At 27.4% G+C, this 20,546-nt stretch overlaps 2 protein-coding genes across 6 annotated transcripts in view; both read left to right on the top strand.

Moving 5' to 3' along the window:
- The first annotated feature begins 40 nt into the window (after positions 1-40).
- On the top strand, positions 41-5,691 carry LOC145936188 (uncharacterized). 2 transcript variants are annotated; one of them, XM_083038109.1, is made up of 4 exons: positions 41-1,105; positions 2,169-3,807; positions 3,970-4,099; positions 4,174-5,691. In XM_083038109.1, the coding sequence occupies exons 2-4, from the start codon at positions 2,226-2,228 to the stop codon at positions 4,319-4,321; spliced, it is 1,860 nt and encodes a 619-aa protein (XP_082894235.1). In that variant the 5' UTR covers positions 41-1,105; positions 2,169-2,225; the 3' UTR covers positions 4,322-5,691. The 2 variants fall into 2 exon arrangements, with proteins under 2 accessions (XP_082894235.1, XP_082894236.1); XM_083038110.1 differs by having other exon boundaries at positions 2,123-3,807.
- Positions 5,692-6,760: 1,069 nt separating this feature from the next.
- Positions 6,761-20,546, top strand: part of Task6 (TWIK-related acid-sensitive K[+] channel 6) — a 94,570-nt gene continuing 80,784 nt past the window's right edge. For 3 of the 4 annotated variants that reach the window (XM_083038618.1, XM_083038620.1, XM_083038621.1), the window contains exon 1: positions 15,908-16,538. The gene's annotated coding sequence lies outside the window, so the exon portion shown is untranslated. Of the gene's footprint in view, positions 6,884-7,683; positions 7,910-8,459; positions 8,686-9,186; positions 9,507-10,403; positions 10,672-10,919; positions 10,952-15,907; positions 16,539-20,546 lie in introns of those variants that run through there. The other variant, XM_083038619.1, reaches the window with a different exon arrangement.

Here is a 20,546-nt window from a genome sequence, read left to right as displayed (position 1 = left end):
ATTTATTCAATAAAATAGTATACACAATTTAAAGTTACATCATTAGCATTATAAAATGATTTATTTTCTAGAAGCAACAAATTCTTTAAAATATTTTCAATTCCAGCTGTATCTTTTAATAATAGGAGCTTTCCAACAAGGGCACAGTGTGACAGTGTATCATTCTATCTTTGTTGTTCACTGGTATTGAAGAAAGATAGAACGATACACTGTGTCACACTGTGTCATTGTTGGAAAGCTCCCAATATAAATATGGAAAAAATATGTCGATCTCAATTATTGTTTTAATTATTTTTAAATTCACAAAATTTAATCAATATTTATAGTTTCATGTTATTTTGTTAACTAAACTTTCTTTATTTTATAAAGTATAATTAAAAAAAAGGTTATGATTGGTTAACTCAACTCATAATATGTTGGTTCTCAAATCGCAAAAGACATACATAATTATTAATAATTTAATAAAAAAAAGATTGCTAATGTTGGTAAAAATTAGTAATCTCACATTATAAGCTGTTTACGTTAATTCTGTACTGAGTTATGATCAAAGAGAGAGCAAGAAGAATAAATATATTAGCGTCAACAATAAGCTAAAGGGACGTGAAGGTAAGAAGTTTGGGAACCCCTGGTTTAATGCGTCACATGTGATAGATGTAAGAAGAAACGGCCAATTGCTAAGGATCCTTCGCAGCAGCCTACATCTTCTTCGTATGTACATAGAGACTTTAGTATGTATATATATGTATATTTGGATCCGATTGAAAATGTTTATATTATCGTAGCGCATCTATAGATCATATGTTTAGAAAAAAGGGACGCATTCGGGGCAACAGTGTTTATAATATGTCGGCGTTCGTAGGACGTCTTTTTTTCTAGCGTTATCGCTCACTCAAGGACTTCTCAAGTTTCTTTTTCTGTTTAGTAACCAAGAAGGCGCGTCGTATGTCGCTTGCCTTTTGCCTTAGTTAAGTATTTAGTCTTGCGCGAGCAAGCGACGAATTCCCTTTTATGTGTACCTGCACTGTGAGAATTATATTGATGTGAAAAATTGGCGAATCTCTTGGAACAATAGGACGTGAAGAATACTCTTTACTGTCGATATAGTGTGAGTCTGACATTAACGTTTTTATCTAATAATTAAACTGACGTCTGTGAAAGAAATATTAATTGACAATAGTATGTGCAGAGTTGATTAAAATAAGACATAAAAACATATTTTTACCTCGAATTTAATTAATATTTCTGTCTGTAAGCGATAAAGGACAAGAGAAAAATGGCAATCATTTTCTCATATTTTATTGTGCTTTTATTACTTAACATTTAAGGTGTTACAATTTTTTTAGTCACAGATATTCAAAGTTTTATTGCACACACTTAGAAATTCTAACAAATCTTTAATTAGAATGTACTTTACAAGAGGACTGAATAAGACCTGATTATTCATAATAATAATTTTATTATGAATGACATCTCACATTTTTTTTCCAAATTTGAGATATAAAAAAGAAACAAATGATGGAATCTATTTGCTTTGTTTATACTTGTTTATATTCTGTTTTGAAAACGAAGTAGAAAATACAATTAAAAAACATTTTATGATTAAAGTTAATATTTAAATAATATACGTAATTGATTCAATTATATAATTCAAGAGATATAGAAATATTAAAAAATTTATAAAATAAATATTTAAATTTTCTGATAAATACATAGATTCCATGTGAATCTATATATATGTATATATTTTTACTGTGTGCATGTGTGTACATAAAATGATGTTTTAAATTATCTCTGTGTCGTCATCATCATTATTTATGCATAGACGATCAATATTATATTAAATATGTGTGACGTATCTGACTTTTATTATATTAACATTTATTACTGGTTTAGATAAGAAAAAAATTAATTTTATTATTATTTATATTATAGAGATTTTATTTCGTTAAATGGAAAAGTAAAAATATGTAGAAATGTTCTTTGAAATGCCAATTAAATGTTTCATTATTTTAATTATGCAATGTAATAGATTTAATAATTTATTAATAATAATTCTGCATACATTTTCATCTTCTATATCTGTGTTTATATAATTTGATTGATACATATATACTTATTACAGAAATGTTTGCACCAATTATTATTTTTTTTTTTTTTATTGATTAAAGGTTTTATGCATATCGAAACAGAGTATCCAGACACATAATTGCAATATTGAAAGAAGTATGAAGGATACTAAAATATCTATGCTTTCTATGGAATCTTCTAAACCCATTTTTGTTGAGGATCTAAATATACTTAAAAAAGAAACTATTATAAATCAAACATTGGATAATACACAACCTATACGGAATTTGCCTAATATTTTAAGAAATAATAATACAAGAATATTTAAAAATTATAAAGCACTTACATTGGATAAGATTGATACTTGCTTTGTATCGAAAGATATAAATACTAATTTTGAGCTAAATACAATATTATCTAGCATTGATTTAGAGATGGAAGCCAATTATAGTAGAATTGCATCATCAAAATCACATCATCAAAGAAAACAAGTACACAATCCATTAAATCTATCCTGTGATATGCCTGATTGGAATAATAACAAAGATAAAAATATGTTACAAAAAGTTAATCAATTAAATACGTTGCATATTCCGCTAAGCTATAAGAAGACTGCATCATTGAAGAGATTAAAATATAATAAGCAGAAAGGAAATTTGTGTAACAAGAAATCAAGAAAATTGACAGATCGCAAATCTAGTTGCAAAACGAAGAAAATGTCTCATAAAAAATCTTATAAAGAGTCTTATAAAAAATCAAACTTTGATACTGGATTAACCACTATTTCACACGTAAATATGAAAGAAAACATTGCAGTGCAAGATGTTAATAATTTTCCCAATAATATTATACTTACTCAATCTATCTGTGAACCTAACACTTCAAGCTACGTAAACGATTCAAACGATATTGAAACAAAAGCAGTGGAGTCGTCTAATATTTTCTACTGTAACAATGAGATTTACAATCTTGAGAAAAAGCAAGACAAAAATTATAATCCTATTATTTCTGGCAATTCAACAGAAGTTAATGTAATGAAGAATAAAAATATTTTTCAAGAAAATCTTACAAATTATGAGTTTCCAATAATGGAAACTGACTTGAAAGAAGAATTGATAAATAGAGACGCTTCAAATTTTTTATTGAAACCTGAAGTATTGTGTACTTGTACCTGCCTAAATTGTATGTCACGTGACACAGATATTATTTTTTATGAAGAGCCAGTTTCAACCTCTATAAATAGCGACATGGAAACAGAACTTTTTACATATGATGTTTATACTAGTGATTATTATGATGATATACTTGGTGACAATTGGTTGGAAGAATTAGATAAGAAAACTCTTTCTTATGAAAAGCTTGAAGATACGCATATTATAAAAAAAAATGTATGCACTGGCAGCGATAATATAACAGAACTAATTGAAAGCAATGCAAATGTGTCATTGATGGAACAAAATAAACCACAAAATTTACAATCTTGCCATATTGATAAAGTGCATGATATTTGTGTAGAATCATGTTCTACAGGATTTGTTAAGCAACCTAATGGATCGATAAATTTTTTTGAATCTCCAGAAAAAATGAACATTTTTGATGAAATAGATTATCTGAATTTAGAAAACAGTTTAATGAAAGAAAGTAATGTAATTTCTCAAGATAAATCACTCGTTGAAACTGCAATCTCAGCTGATGTACCTGTTTCCAACTCTGAAGAAATGTTACAAGAAAACAAGGAAGGTAAATAAAAGAGAAAGAAAAACAAAAATATAATTAGAATACATTTATATATATATATATATATATATATATATATATATATATAATGTATATAATTAATATATATAAATTATGTGCAAAATAAATATTTAATAAATAGAAATAAATAATTTTTTGTTTCAGATTTATATGTTATTCATTGTACTCAATGTGGAAGGATATTTAATGAAAAGCATCAGTTTAGAAAACATTTTACTCGCTGTAACTTTGACAAAGAGGATTTTAAATGTCATGTCTGCAATAAATTATACAGGTAAAATTACAGATAAATAATGAAACATTATTTGTTATTTTGGTAGTATATATTTATTATAAACACGTTTACAGACATAAATCATCATTAGCTCAGCATCTGAAGATGGTGCATCAAGAATTAGATGGTCCTTATGAGAAGTACTATACTTGTAACAAGTGTTCGAAATCATATGTTAGATTTCGTGCTTTTCAAAGACACATACTTATTCATGATGATTAATAAGTGTGCAATGCATTAAACAATGATAATTGGTTTCTAATATATAACATCTGTGAACTGGTACAATTTACACAAGTTGCAAAAATCGTTTTAAACATCACAAAAATACACAGATGTACAACATACAAATATTATAAGATTTTATTAATAATTTTATATTTTGATAAGTTAGTATGTTTTATACTAATATTTAATTTTTTTTATTCGTTTTGTTACTATTTTTTAGTTATTTAGATTATGTTTTCTTTTGTTTATGTTTTCTTAGTAATATAATCTTTTGTTTACAAAGTTGATATATTACAGCGTGTCTTTTTATTTCTTATGCATCGCAGATTCTTTGCGGAACTAAATCTTAAGGATATAAATATATGTAAACCAGTGCTTTATTATTATTATCTAATTGACTTTTTAGAGATTCTATTTTAATCAAATTTTGATTTAAAGCTTTGATTTAAAATTGACTTTAGATTTATCAAAGAATATGCGATTAAAGAGAAATATAGCAATGATAAATCATTATTAATAAAAAACGGAAAGTGTTTTTATATTTATTTTTATTTTTATAAAAAACTGAAAAAAAGTATATAAGTTGAGCATAACAGTTGAGTATAGTACTAATATTTTACTAATATTTTTAGTTAATATTATTTTGTTACTTTACATATGTGTTCTTTTTACTCATTGAGATATATCACAAAAGTTTGATATACTTTGACATTTTACTCATGGGAGAAGATTATACATATAATTATAAGTCTGAAAAATTTGGCGATTTATTTTAGAAATCTGCCTTGTTAGTTTTTTTTTCAATATATATAAGTATGTATGTAATATTCTTATATATTTTGATGATTTATCAATGTTGAGACACACACACACACAATATATATTTTTAATAATATTACATATATAATACAGTTTCGACTACATACATACACATATTTAGTTAAATGTTATTGTGATAAATTTGCATTTTTTCTAGATTAATAGTTTTCTAATAACTGTAAAAGAATGGAGTTATTAAGGGATTTTTCTACGACGTCCTAACTAAAATTAATTAATAGTTAAAACTATATCATTATTTTGGAAATAAAATGGAAAAAAATATTTTTTGCAAGATTCTTGTGTAATTTTTATTATAAAGGTACAAAAATTATAATTTCCTAAAAATACGAAAGATGTGATTAATTTTTTTATTTAAGATTCAGCGTTTGTTCTTTTATTACAATGTATATGTATAAGATAAGTGCGAAGTACAAGAATGCGTATCTTTTAATCATATTTGACATAATTCATATCGATTATGTTGAATGTATCTTAAGTTGCAGCAAATATACTAAATTGTCCGCACACAAATATGAAGCATGATATTAAAGGAAGTAAAATTACAGAGAATATTACTATGCCAATAAGATAATTTCATGATTATATTCCATAATTATGTGATGGGAATAATTCTAAAGAAAAATATAATTTTTTTGTTAGATAAATTATTAGTCATTATATTCCAAACAAGATTGCTAGACACATTTACAATTGATGTTGACACACCTCTTGAAATATCATTTATGTTTTATTAATTAACTTGGCAATAAACTTTGGCAAAAAATATTCCTTAAACTTATATAATCTTATTGAACTTATATATTATTCTATTTATATAGTTAAAAAAAAATTAAAAAATTTTTCTTATTTAAATAGCATAAATCATAATTTATTGGTTCAATATTTATTGGACAATAATTTGTCCAATCGATAATTGGATGGAGAATGACTTGCAAATTAATTTTTATTTTTACTAAGGCAAATTGAAGAAAATATATAACAAACTGGATTATCTGGAAAATCTTTTTTTTGTAATATGTATTGATTCGAAGTAATTAAAAAAAATCGATTCATGTTCTCTCTCTAAAAATTCGAATAAGTATCGAAATAATTAAAAAATGTATTAAAACTATAGTATCGTGAAATTTTATTTTAATAATGGATAATGGAATTATAAATAACTCAAAATTAAATGATAAAAGTTTTACCCATTATTAATTTTATAATTATTATTGAATTAATATCTATTAATTTATATATATATATATAATTTTTTCTATATTATTCATTTAAAACTTTTATTTAAATGTTTTATGTTGTTTTAATTATTATTTATTAATATCAAGTAAATTATAAAGAGTGAGAATGATTATGTTTTGATGTATTTTATATATTATTTATATATATCTTTTGAATAAAAAATTAAATGTATATTTGATTTTATGAATTTAATAACTGCATATATATATATATATATGTCATTAATTAAAACAAAATGTGAATAAATATTGTTTTATTCTGATTGGTTAATGGAATGCTTTGCAGCATCTGTAACGTCTTCCCGACCGCGGCCTTCGATGTTTGATGGAAGCGATGGAAGCGATGGAAGCGATCGATGACGTGATGCTGACGTGATGCTGACGTTTTGCCGTTTGCCGTTGCCGATTTCAAACGCGGCGACATGGCCGACTCGCCTCTTTCCTTCGTACGCTGCTCGACAATTTTTCACCAAAAAAGGTAATTAAAAGTTCTTTTGTCCAAAAATATACTTTTCGAACGAAACAATATCTGAAGTACATATGATTAATCGATAAAGAAATCAAAAATATTTTGAGATGTTTGCAATAATGTAGGATTTAATATGTCTTGCGAAAAAGTACGAATTCGATCACTTTATACTTGCACTTTTTACAAATAAAATATAATACAAATAATTCTATGGGGAGTATAGAATCGATTTTTTTCTGAAATTCTTTTAACGAATACAAGAATAATGTGTGATGTATCAAAAAACACACACACACACACATATATATAGTACGAGGATCAAATAACCAAGAAAATTCGTGCGACTTTTATGATACAGAATGCAGAGAAGAATCGCACGACATTCATTCATTATCTTTGATACATGTACAGTAGTGTAATCAATAAGAAGAAACTTAATTAATTGAATATTTATCATCAATATTTGGTTATAAAGATTAAAGTAAAAGATATAAAGAAAAGCTATTAAATATTGCTGTAGCTCTTCAAACTATATATTCATATTTATATATTCATATTTTATCATTATATATATTCATATTTCTTATTATAGGTTATATTTACTGCGTCCTGTTATTTTACAAATTTTTTAATCAAATATATGAATATTTATACTTTTCGTGATTTTAATATTCAGTTATATTTAGTGAGAGAGAGAATATGAGCTTTTAAATAAATTTATTATATTTCATAAATTATACGCACACACATTTACGTATAATTACAAACATTATTTTAAATACATTTACAACATGTTTTTTATGTTGCAGGGAGAGGAGAGTCCTTTAAAACATAAATACACAGTTCGGCCGTGTACGCATTCCGATCTAGTGTTCGGGTAGGACACTCCTTAGCATCACCTCGCATACCGGGGATAACATTTTGAAACGCCGAAGTACAAGTATTACGATTCGATTGTGACGTTTCTACTTCGTTATCATTTAGCGGCTGTAGTACCGGAAGATCCGGTTCGGGCGAAATAGTATGAGCTCAAAGGTAGATTTTACATTTATTTTAATAAATTACGTTTCTAAATTAATTTTAGGGAGAAGTTAAAGTTATAATTTTCTTTTTAGAGAAAATTAAATGATTGTATATACGTATAAATATTTAATATTCTAAATATATTAAGAAATTCTAAAGTTTGTACAATATACTTACATCATTGTATACATTATTTACACATTGTATGTACATCAAAAAATATTTCTCTGTAATTAAATTACAGTGTATAATTTATTGGTATTGTAATTAAATTACAGTGTATAATTTATTAGTATTTTTTCTTTGTTAGCTTATAATCAAATTATATTCATTAATACAAGTTAATTAATTGCAATATATTGCATATAGTTAATAATTTAACGAAATAAAATAATTTCTTATTTGTTTTTTTTTGCACATTTTCTTTCTTTTGTGATTTAATATATGAATTAATATATTAATATATCTAATACATTTATATTTCACAAATTATACACACATTTACGTATACAATTACAAACATTATTTCAAATACATTTACAACATGTTTTTTATGTTGCAGGGAGAGGAGAATCCTCTAAAAGATAAATACACAGTTCGGCCGTGTACGCATTCCAATCTAGTGTTCGGATAGGACACTCCTTAGCATCACCTCGCATACCGGGGATAATATTTTGAAACGCCGAAGTACAAGTATTACGATTCGATTGTGACGTTTCTATTTCGTTATCATCTAGCGGGTGCAGTACCGGAAGATCCGGTTCGGGCGAAATAGTATGAGCTCAAAGGTAGATTTCACATTTATTTTAATAAATTACGTTTCTAAATTAATTTTATAGAGGAGTTATAATGTTTTTTTAAGAGAAAATTAAATGATTGTATACGTACAAATATTTAATATTAAATATATTTAAGAAGTTCTAAAGTTTGTACAATACGTCATTGTATATATTATTTACACATTGTATGTACATCACAAAATATTTCTCTGTAATTAAATTACAGTATATAATATTAGTATTTTTTCTTTGTTAGCTTGTAATCAAATTATATTCATTAATACAAGTTCATTAATTGTAATATATTGCATATAGTTAATAATTTAACGAAATAAAATAATTTCTTATTTGTTTTTTTTGCACATTTTCTTTCTTTTGTAATTGAATATATGAATTAGTATATTAATATATCTAATAAATTTATATTTCATAAATTATATATACACATTTACATATACAATTACAAACATTATTTAAAACATATATATTTATTTGTCTTTTATGTTGCAGGGAGAGGGGAATCCTCTAAAAGATAAATACAATCGGTCGTGTATATATATACATTCCGATCTAGTGTTCGAGTAGGACATCCCTTTGCATCACCGCCGCGCATTCGGTCAATGTTACACGAAGATTAAAAACGTATGCTACGCTGAGTGAACTCATGAAAGAAAGAATGCGTGATGAGTAAAACAATATGGATACTTGTACCGGGAATAATATTTTAAAACGCTGAAGTACGAGTATTAGGATTCGATTGTGACGTTCTTCGTTATCATCTAGCGGCTGCAGTACCGGAGGATCTGGTTCGAAATAGGATGGGCTCAAAGGTAGATTTCACATTTATTTTAATAAATTACGTTCATAAATTAATTTTATAAGGGGGGGAGGGTTATAATATTCTTTTTAGAGAGAATTAAATAATTGTGTATTTGCATAAATATTTAATATCTTAAATATATTAAGAAGTTCTAAAGTTTGTTATAATACATCATTATAAATTATTTATACATTGTATGTACATCAAAAAATATTTCTCTGTAATTAAATTGCAGTGTATAATTTATTAGTATCTTTTTTTGTTAGCTTATAATCAAATTATATTCATTAATACAAGTTAATTAATTGCAATATATTACATATAGTTAATAATTTAATACAATAAAATAATTTCTTATTTGTTTTTTTTTTGCACATTTTCTTTCTTTTGTAATTTAATATACGAATTAATATATGAATATATATATTCTATATATTTTTTTCAATACTAGAACAACACAAGCGCACGCCATTCTTCAATTTTATATTAAAAAGAATGATATTTAAAAAAAATATACTTTGTTTAAACTCGATTAAAATATTTTTTCACAGAAATCAGTTGATTAAAGCAATTTGCTAATTAAATTTTAAAATAATAATATGGTAAAAAATTAAAATAGTAATATGTTGTAAATAATATGTTATAGTTTATAATATCTTATTCTTGATTAATATTTTTTGACAGAAATCAGCTGATAACTGTCAAAAAATTATAACACATTTAAAACATATTATTATTTTAATTTTTATAACATATATTATTTTAAAAATTAATTAGCAAATTAACGCTTTAATTAGCTGATTTCTGTAAAAAAGTATTAATAAAGCGAAAATGTGTTAAATTTTAAAATAATAATATGTTATAAAAATTGAAATAGTAATGTTTTATTTTATTTTATTTGTTACAGGTAGTATTGGTGATAAGCTGTGCGCGAGATTCTCGAGTGTCGAATGGACGTTGATTCGTGCGATTATAGTTTTCGCATCGTTTTTTTCTCATTGCAAGTGCAATGCGTGAAATACGCGTGTGTCTCACGCGTCGCGTCGGGAGTGCCGTGTAAAGTATCGGGCGATCGTAATTATTCGTGTTTTCGCGAGTGTCGTGAGTGTTACCATGAACTAAGAGAGGAGGAGGAGGCCCGGGAAGGCATCGGGTGACAACGGGGCAACTGTGAGGTAAAACCTAAAAACATTTTTTTCTAAACTAATAATAATAACTTTAATAATTAATATGTTTTTCACAAAAATAATTTACACTTTTTAGTTTTTATTTTAAAAAATCACTATTTATTTAAAAAAATTAAAGTTTAAAAATTAATTTATTTATAATATTTATTTGTTAAACTTATTTAATTAAATCTCACATCCATACACATGTACACAAAACGATATACCTACTTTATATTGATATACTTTTGTTACAGATCTCTCGATGCAAGACAATTTGGCAGTATTGGTGAGTAGAATTTAGGGTACAGGTGATGGTTTGTTTCCCGCCGAAATTATTATTTTTGAAATCAATGCGATTTGTATTGCTTGTAGATTTTTGTAGTATAGAAGCAAAAAAGTGGTATAAGTCATATTTTTTTCCTTCTAAAAAATAAAAATATTTACAAAAACAAATATATTACAAAATAGCATGCTTAAGATAGAATTATTTTATCATAATAATTTTTCGATTTAATTTATAATATAATATCGTGATTGAACAATTAATCTTACAACATTTAGCAGTTTTTATCAATTGTTTCTTATATGTTTCGGTTTATTATAAAAATAAAATTGAATATTTCTATAAATTTTTCTATATATTTCTATGAATTTTATAACATATTAAAGTTTTATTTTTATTATTAAATTGCAATAATTAGAAAAATGTTTTATTATTTACAATTACATTGTAGCAATATCGCACATGTAATAATTTAGTAGAATATAACTATTTTTAAATTTGTATTTTTTGTATCTTTATTAAAGACTTCTAAATAAAATTTAATGTTTAATAATTGTTATATAAAAAAAAACTTTATCAAAATGTCATATAATTAGTACTTATATTAAACTTTATCAATGTATTCTATGAATTTTAATGATGAAAAAATATCGCACATATGTGTGTAATAAACACACACGCATATTTTTTTTCTATATTTATTAATCTTGACAAATATTTCGATAATTCAATAATTCGATAATTTATTATTTTGACAATTCTCACTACGATAAGACGTATTTAATTTCTATTAATATTTTGTATAACAAAACAATATTTTAATAAATTAAATAATTTATGATAGAAGTTTTCATAATTTAACAAAGATGCAATGCTACCTTATATTTATAAATTTTACTTAATTTTTATACGTATATTTTTTTACAATATTGCGTTATATTAGAAAAACATTGCAAACAAGAAATAATTAAAAATTTTATATCTTGCCAAATTAATTGAGCATTTATTTCTTATAATATATATTATTATATAACCATAAATATATATATATTATAATCATAAATAAATATATATATTATTGTTGACTTATACCACTTATCTGCTCTTGATAGTTCAATTTTTGAACTTTTCTTCTAAACTTTAAATTGACATCGGAGTTTTATAAGTTACGAGGCAATCGTAATGAATTAGAAATCGTGATGATTTTATACATATTATATTTCGCGATTTTTAATTTTTATTTTTTACGTGCTTTCCGATTCTCCATTTTCTATAGATTTTCATAGATAATTTATTATGCGAAAAAATTACGAATTTTATAGTTTGATTTTTGTATAAATTAGAGAGAATTTCACGAGAATTATAATTATTATAAATACATTGATAGATTTCGCGATTTAGCTTTTCTTTAGTTTACTATTGTTTAATTTTCTATTTAATATAAATAACATTGAATTAAATTCGCGAACCGTAAGAATTTCGCGATAGTGTTAGAATTTTTGTGATTATTTCATTCGACAATTATCTTGCAAGTTTTGAATATTGTTACCAATATTTAGATTCTGATTTTTTATGCATATTTTAATTTTGCGATCTGTCAAACGATATCAAAGAAATTGCAAAATTAAGCTTGTTAGTTAGTATCAAAATAATGTATCGAGGCGAGGCAATCTTCGCAAAGATACTGCGACAATAGTCTTCGCAAAGATATTGCGAAACAAAGTGATCTTCATAAAAATATTGTGAAGTATAATATATGTATATAAATACATATGTGTAAAATTAAATTTATATTATATTTAAAACTTTATAATCTTTATTTAATGTGCCGCGATAAATATGATTTAAATTCGGTTTATAAATATTTCGCAACAGACTATGATTTAAAAAAATTTGCAAATTGAGTCTTTTCATGTCGCGAGTATATTATGTATGAAATAAAGTTTGAAAGACTATAACGATTGAAGTAAAGTAGAATATAAAATTGTTTAATCAAATCCGCAAATTTTATTTTATGATTAATATTCGTTGATTAGCACATTTAAATTATTTAATTATTGAATTCGTTAAAATTACGATTTAATGAAATTCGCGTCGCGAGTGTGTAAAATAAAATGTAATTGAATATGGATTATCGACGCTGGACTATGTATGGACTAAATTATGGAGACTGCTCCACCACTTCTGAATAGATTTCTGGTTAGATTCGACTGATAGTTGCGGCGGAAGATACAGCGTTGGACATCGAAGGACGTCGCGAAATGATGAGTTTTGAGTAATTTTATAATTAATCTGTTTTTTAATAACATTTTTCTGCACTTTGTATCATATAGTTAATATATTATTATTTCATATAATTCAATATTATAATAAGGAAATTAATAATAGTAATTACAATAATTATGAAAATAATTTGAATATTTTTCTCTGCAATTTTTTTTCTAGTAATAATAAAAAGTAAAATATAACATTAAATATATATGAAATTTATATCGAATATAAATATATTATACAATATAAACTTTAAAAAATTTTACAAATATTAAAATTATATTTTATATAATGTATCTAATTTTTTATTTGCATATATAAATTTATAAAATATAAATATGAAATACATACATAATGCAGAATATTGTACAAAAAAAAAAACAGATTATACTATATACGTAGTAATTGCATAATAACACGTAGTAATATTTTGTAGTAATCGCATTGATTTCCAACATCGAAAAAAAAGAACAATCATGCATTGTTAAATTAACAATTTTACATTTTGTGCATCGCGTCGCGAATTTTTATTTATTATATAATTTTTTATACACATACTTGCATTTACAATTACGATGCAAGTATGTGAAACATTTTCATATTTTCTTTAAACTGATATTTTTCTTGTATATTTTATGAAACTTTTATATGTGTATCTTCACAAATTTAATATTTTGATATCTGTATATATGTATTGATATATTTGTGCATTTATTTGTTACATTTTATTGTTCTTACAAGTTTATCTTTTTATGCAATTTTTGCAATTTGTAGGCATTTATCTTTGTACACAGAGAGAATTTTCTCTTAAAATTTACTCTGAAAATCATTGTAATCGTGGGACAATATAGTATGGAAAGAATTTTATGAGAATTTCTCTGATTAATATTTATCACAATAAAAATAATAACATCTATTACAATAAAATATAAAATATGTTTGATTAATTTTATTATGCAGTTTAGTAAAATTAATCAAACATGTTTTATATTTTATTGTGATAAATATTAATCAGAGAAATTCTCATAAAATTCTTTCCATACCATATTGTCCCACGATTACTATGATTTTCAGGGTAAATTTTAAGAGAAACACTTCTCTCAGTGTACGTATATAAACATGAACTACTTTTTTTCAATTTTTTTACTTCACGTGCATATCCATAAATTATTATGGACATTTATTATTTCCTGTCTTTTATATAGTAATAAAAAAAATTAACATAGCAACAGAATAGACTGTTTCTGGAAACAGCAACGCGCTTTTATGATTATTTAATTTAATTGTATTATTATAGAAACTGAAATAAGATTGCAATTTGCAATTGTTTCTCACATTTTGAATAATTAACATATTAGGAGAACACAGTAGATAGTAAATTATATTATTATGCAAGAAAGGGAAACATTTGGCTCATGATTCCGATCACAACTTTGTTCCGCTAAAATATCGCCCGTTCGTCGCTATTACACGTTAGTTCTCAGTCGTAAATTGTAATGAGGTCCCGTCACGTAGTCCGTCGAATTTACTGAGGATCGTGCCGCGCCCGGTAAAAGGCGGTCTCGCCTTTTTAACGACGTACGATATCAGTACGTTAGTGCGTTAGTATATCGCCTCCGACATTGTAACGCAGTATCGACCATGCGAAACTCATCTCGCCAAAATACCGTATCTCAACGGTGTAATTTACGCGGCCTCGATCGGCATTGTATCTAGAAGCGTAGCGAATTATTCTCGATAAATTTTAATTAAATGAAATTTTAAGTCAATGCTCTGATATATTTCATTATCTTTGTCGAAGCAGGTTCTATGATCTCAATGAATTCAAATTTTTAAATAGTAGAAAGTCTTTCTCTCTTTCTCTCTCTCATCCGAGATAGCTTAAATTTACAAATTTTTTTACAATACTAGTACAGCATATTAAATTTGCGCTTGAAAAAGATATATTTATATAATCTGTCTTTTCTGTTTAAAACTCTTTAAGTAAATTATATTCAAGAGATGGTCATTTAAAATTAATATAAATGAATAGTTTGTTTTTGTAAAATCTACTGTCACTTTTTTTCCATAATATAAAAAGTTTGTATATTTTATGAAAATGTGTTCATCTAAAGACATAAGATTTAAACATTTAAGTATGATACTGTGAAATGTTGTTATCGATGCCTAATTTTTAAACATGACAGATTGAGAAATAAATAGAAATTAGTTATGAATAAAGATAAAAAATAACTAATTGGATTGTTACATTTAAATTTCGAGGAAAATATTTCATAATCGAAGGAAGTTGATTACAAATTATATGAGCAGCTTACGAGACTATAGTTGCTCTTAAATGACTTATAAAAGATAAAAAATGTATGTCTTGGCACAGAATGTTGCTAGTTATGATTCCTATTAAATATCGATATCACCTACAGTATCGGCAAGTAAATGTCGAAGTAAATGTCGAAGAAAATATGAGAGAGAGAGAGAGAGAAAGATGTATATTTTCTAATATCGCGATAACATCATTGGCCACCCCTATTCCGTATCATCCGTACCGGGTGTCTTTATCTCCGCACCCCGATCCCTTGCTTTTTCCCTCGGGGAAACGGGTGGTCCACGGTGGCGCCGTGTCTGGTCAAAACGGGAACGAAAGCTTGCGCCGGAACCGCGCAGATCCTCTCTTCAGTAGTTGCCCAGACGCTGTCACGGGCGTAGCTGGATGCTGGATCGTCTCTCTCTCTCGCGCGCGCGCGTGCCGCAGGGAGGCGCTTCCTTTTCTTCTTCCTCTTCCTCCTAATCACGTCTCACGTCGCCCTCGCCGTCGACGACGTTGCCGTTGTCGCCGTTACCCTTGTCGTCGTCGCCGTTGGCGATCATTCTCGATCGCGGCGTCGCGCTCATTAACACGGCCCGATCGTCGTCCCCGAGAGCAAGGAGAAGGTGCCGGAGAAAAGGGAGGCCGACGAGGAAGGATTTCTCCTGCCGGCGTGACAAAGGGGGAGGGGGAGAGAGAGAGAGACAGGCAAGGCAGACAGATAGAAATAGACCGAGAGAGAGAGAGAGAGTGAGAGAGAGAGAGAGGGAGAAAGAGAGGGTGGGAGTGAGGGGGAGAAAAGAGAGATAGAAAGAAATGGACAGGTGGATGAAGATATAAAGGGGTGAGAGATATAGACGGAGGAAACGAGGAATATAGAGAAAGATATAGAGACAGACCGACTGTGAGGGAGGTGTTGCTCAAGTAGTGCTCTGTGTATGGTGCAGTGCGGTGCTGTGCTCGAGATAGAGAATGGCATGGACGGATTTCGCGTGTATCTCGCCGTGACGTAGCAAGGTAAGAGAGCACCTTCTAATGCACACTTGTCTCTTGCTCTCTGTCTATTTTCATTGTTTTCTTATTTCATTCGTCGTGTCCGCTCAAAGTTCATGGTCGTAAAAAAAAATCATGCAGTTTCATGTCCGGTCGCATCTAATGGCTCCAATTTGCGAAATCAAGTATGACAATAATTAATTATCCATTGGCTCGACCGGCGCGATGCCGAGCCGCGCGGTGCGTCTTGTCGCGTGCGCGTCTGACGCGACGCGTGCCGTTACTACTGACAGCTCCAAGCTCACTTGCTCCGATGTTAAACTTCCATTGTGATTGTGTTGACGAAGGCTTTAGCGAAATTGAAGCTTGTGAAACGCGGAATGACATATTTTTCGTTGCCATCATGTGACGAAAAAATTATATTTTTCATTTCTTAATTTATTTTTACTTATTATTTTCATCTACGAATATAATCAATTTGAAAGGATACGGAAAACCAAGTGAAACGACGTGTTTTTCACGAATGACAGAATTATGCACATTGATGCAAATTGTTAGACCAATCAATTATCGCGATTTAAATTTTAATTGTTCAATAATTTTTGTAACGACATAATTTTGCATTGTATAATTAGCATGTTAGTTTCATTATGAAAATGAATTTCATTTAATTTTTGATGAAAGTTTACGCATCGAATGAAATTCTTGCGAATATACTTTATCTTTAATTTATATTACGTATAATTTCAAAGAGTAGAAATTAACAAGTTATAGCTCCTTTAGTTTTTTTCTGTTTATAAAACATGTATTGAATTATAAAATTACGACGTAACAATTTTTACAATGGTACGGATAAAATTTTTATGTTCTATTTTTCCTAAGATATTGCATAGGTATATCGTATCTTCTAAATTCTAAATGTAACAGGCATAATATTAAAGGGGAGGTTCTTTTCTTGCTGCGTAATCAAAATAAAGAAATTATGAACAGTTCCACTAAAATATAAATGCTTGACTATACTTTCTCCTAAGAAAATGTTTAATTTCGTAGATAAAATTTATGACTGGCACCCGCACACTTAACGAATTTCACCTTTCCTGCCGCAGCGATAAAAAAAAAGAAACGCGTTTCGTTACCGCATTATTTATGAGGAAAGAACTTATTTATCTAGACAAGAGATTGGTAGCTGAGAGAAAAGGACCGAGACTCAATAAACGAGAATACTTCGGTGTAAACGTGGTGTATATAGCAAGCGAAGATCGCACGTGACGCCGATCGATATCCTCTCGAGTATAATACAATCTCTTTTGTGAATCTGAAGTTCTTTTCTCTGTTATGTGATAAGTACACTGTTTTATCGTATGAAGAAAATTGAATTTAAAAATATTTATTCATAGCATTCTTTTTTAGCTAATTTTGAATTCAGGTTGTACAATGAAAAATTAAAGGATTCGGCTATGTTGCAATTTTGTCGTTTTGCATATTAAAAAATAATGGTATAGGTATTTTATTAAGCGAATAATATCTATAATAATTCATAATTAAAATTTAGGTTAACTTAATAACATTTATAGCATATATTGTTCTTTAATAACATTATCACAAATTAATATAAATTTAAGAGAGAAACGTTTTACATATTAGAATCTGTAGCGTGTTTTTTTTATGTTTGTATACATTTTTGTAAAAATTATTGTCAAGGAATGGAAATATTTGCGTTAAAATTCTTTTTTTAACTTGATATTGATTTTGAATGTCTTTATTCTGAAATCTGCCCCGCGATTTTCACAATAATAAATTTCTTTGATTATATTCGGTTTATTATATAAAGTCTTCCATTATAATCAATATATGCAAATATGATATGTAAAATTGAAAGGTTTCAAGGGGAACATCACGTTATATATGTATCTATTTTATTGGCAAAAGCATGTAAAAATTTTAAGGCTCTAATCTTAAGATTCGTCATTTCTTTCTTGAATAAAATAATATATAATTTTTTATGTTATAGTTTCAAAGAAACATAAACATTAGCGAATATTAATACATTAATTTATTATAGGTAATATCTATTCTATGAATTAATTTATATTTAATACTACAATGAATTGAAATATACATATATACATGATTTTTCAACATTGATATATGAAAATTTATTAGTCTGAATAATAAAAGAAATTAGTCAATCTTTAAATAAATTTATCAATTTAAATGATTTTCATACACATCGAGATACAGATAAAGTTTGAATATTTATAGGAATAAAGTTTTGTTTTACATTTTACGCTCAGGTTTATCAGTATTTATGAGACGTAATATAATCGTTCCGTGTATAATAATATCCTCTTCGTGCACATAATAACATTATCTAACATAATTCAGCTTTGAGTTTAAATGCAATTAATCTTTATTATAGTTATTTATGTATGATATAGAAGATATCATGATTGAATAAGAAATAAATTGAACATTTTCACTCAATTATAATTGTTGAAAAGAACATGAAATTACATTATTGTGAAAATTTTATAAAAATTATCAATTTTATAAAAATTAACTATATAAATTTTATAAAAATTATTATTAACAGTATATCGAGAAACATGCTGATGATTCTAAAATTATTTTATTTATTATTTTTTATTTATTATCCAAATTTTAGGTTGTCTTTTTAGCATTATTGTTATTGTTTATTAGGTGATTTATATAAGATTTATATAAGTTAGACGAGATATAGAATGATAGGAATTGCAATATAATTTTTGCTTCATATATTAAATTCTGTGTGCACTTATATTGGATATTATTAATACATATATATTTTTCTATAGCACACACACATGTGCGGCGCTCGTAATTCTTTAGAGCTTCTTTATCGTTGTGTGACATTAAATCAAGAAAACAGATTTGATGCAGCTAATCGTATAGTAGAACGACCACATAATTTTGTTTTATCCCGTCTCACAATTTTATCCTTGGATTTTATGATATTCATCATCAGTCTCTTATTGTTAGATTGGCCTGAATCACTGATTTTAATCTACACTATTCCACTATAAAAGCTAATTGAAAATAAATTGCGTTTACTGAGATATCACTGTAAATTGAATATCTCTGAAATTGGAACTCAAATTTTCATTTGTCATAATAGATATATCTCATTTTCATGTCGTTACTTGGCTCAGTAATTCCGAATTAACTCGGTATTAAGAAACAGATTCATATGCAATTTATGTACAGCATATGTATATATTATATTTTATTCACTTTTTATCTTGTTGAAGCTAATCTTATATATTTCTTCAAAGTCACAATAACTTTGTAATTAAATTCTAACGAGAAATCGAGCACAAATTACGCGAAAAGATCTTGTGTCATTGTATATCGATTTCTTTGCGCGATATCTTATATATAACATACATATATGTATATGTATATAGGTATACATATAAGTTCTCGCGCAGAGAAATATATACAATATAGCTACGTAAAGCGCTGTCTCGCAATGCGCGATTTATGAATTCACAGCTAAACTGCACGCTGTGCATTCGGATGCATCCATGTGTGAGGTTCGCCGTGAAAAAGCACAGATGCCGAGTATAGGCGACCAGACGGCGCCCCGCGTCTGTCCGGCGATGGAAAATTGCAATGGAAAATTGCAAGTCGAAATATCGTTGTCGGTACTTTTCCGGGATTCAGCACCGCGAAACGTAGTATCCATTCGCGATCTGGTGTGCAGTTAATTTCGTCGCGTCGGGAGTTGAATGCCGGTTAAACGATACTCGGTCGCATTCGCGGCCGTCCTAAACCGTCTACATACCCTTGCCTGTCGCCCTTTAACCGCGTTATCGTCACCAATTCGGTTCCTTGTCAGCGACGTTGATAACGCGTGTCAAGCATACGTTGTTGCACCAAAACGGGAATCCGAAATCAGGCGCCTGTTCTGCCGGAATTTAAACTCGCATTACGAAGCTCTGTATATGTACGCGCACATGGCGCTCGCGCTTCAACTGCTCCTTTCTGCATGCA

The sequence above is a fragment of the Prenolepis imparis genome, unplaced genomic scaffold (assembly GCF_030444845.1).
Source record: "Prenolepis imparis isolate NDT839.2.m4 unplaced genomic scaffold, iyPreImpa1.0 SCAF_5, whole genome shotgun sequence".
NCBI lineage: Eukaryota > Metazoa > Arthropoda > Insecta > Hymenoptera > Formicidae > Prenolepis > Prenolepis imparis.
The sequence above is the reverse complement of the archived record's forward strand: the minus strand, read 5'-3'. Positions and strand labels throughout refer to the sequence as shown.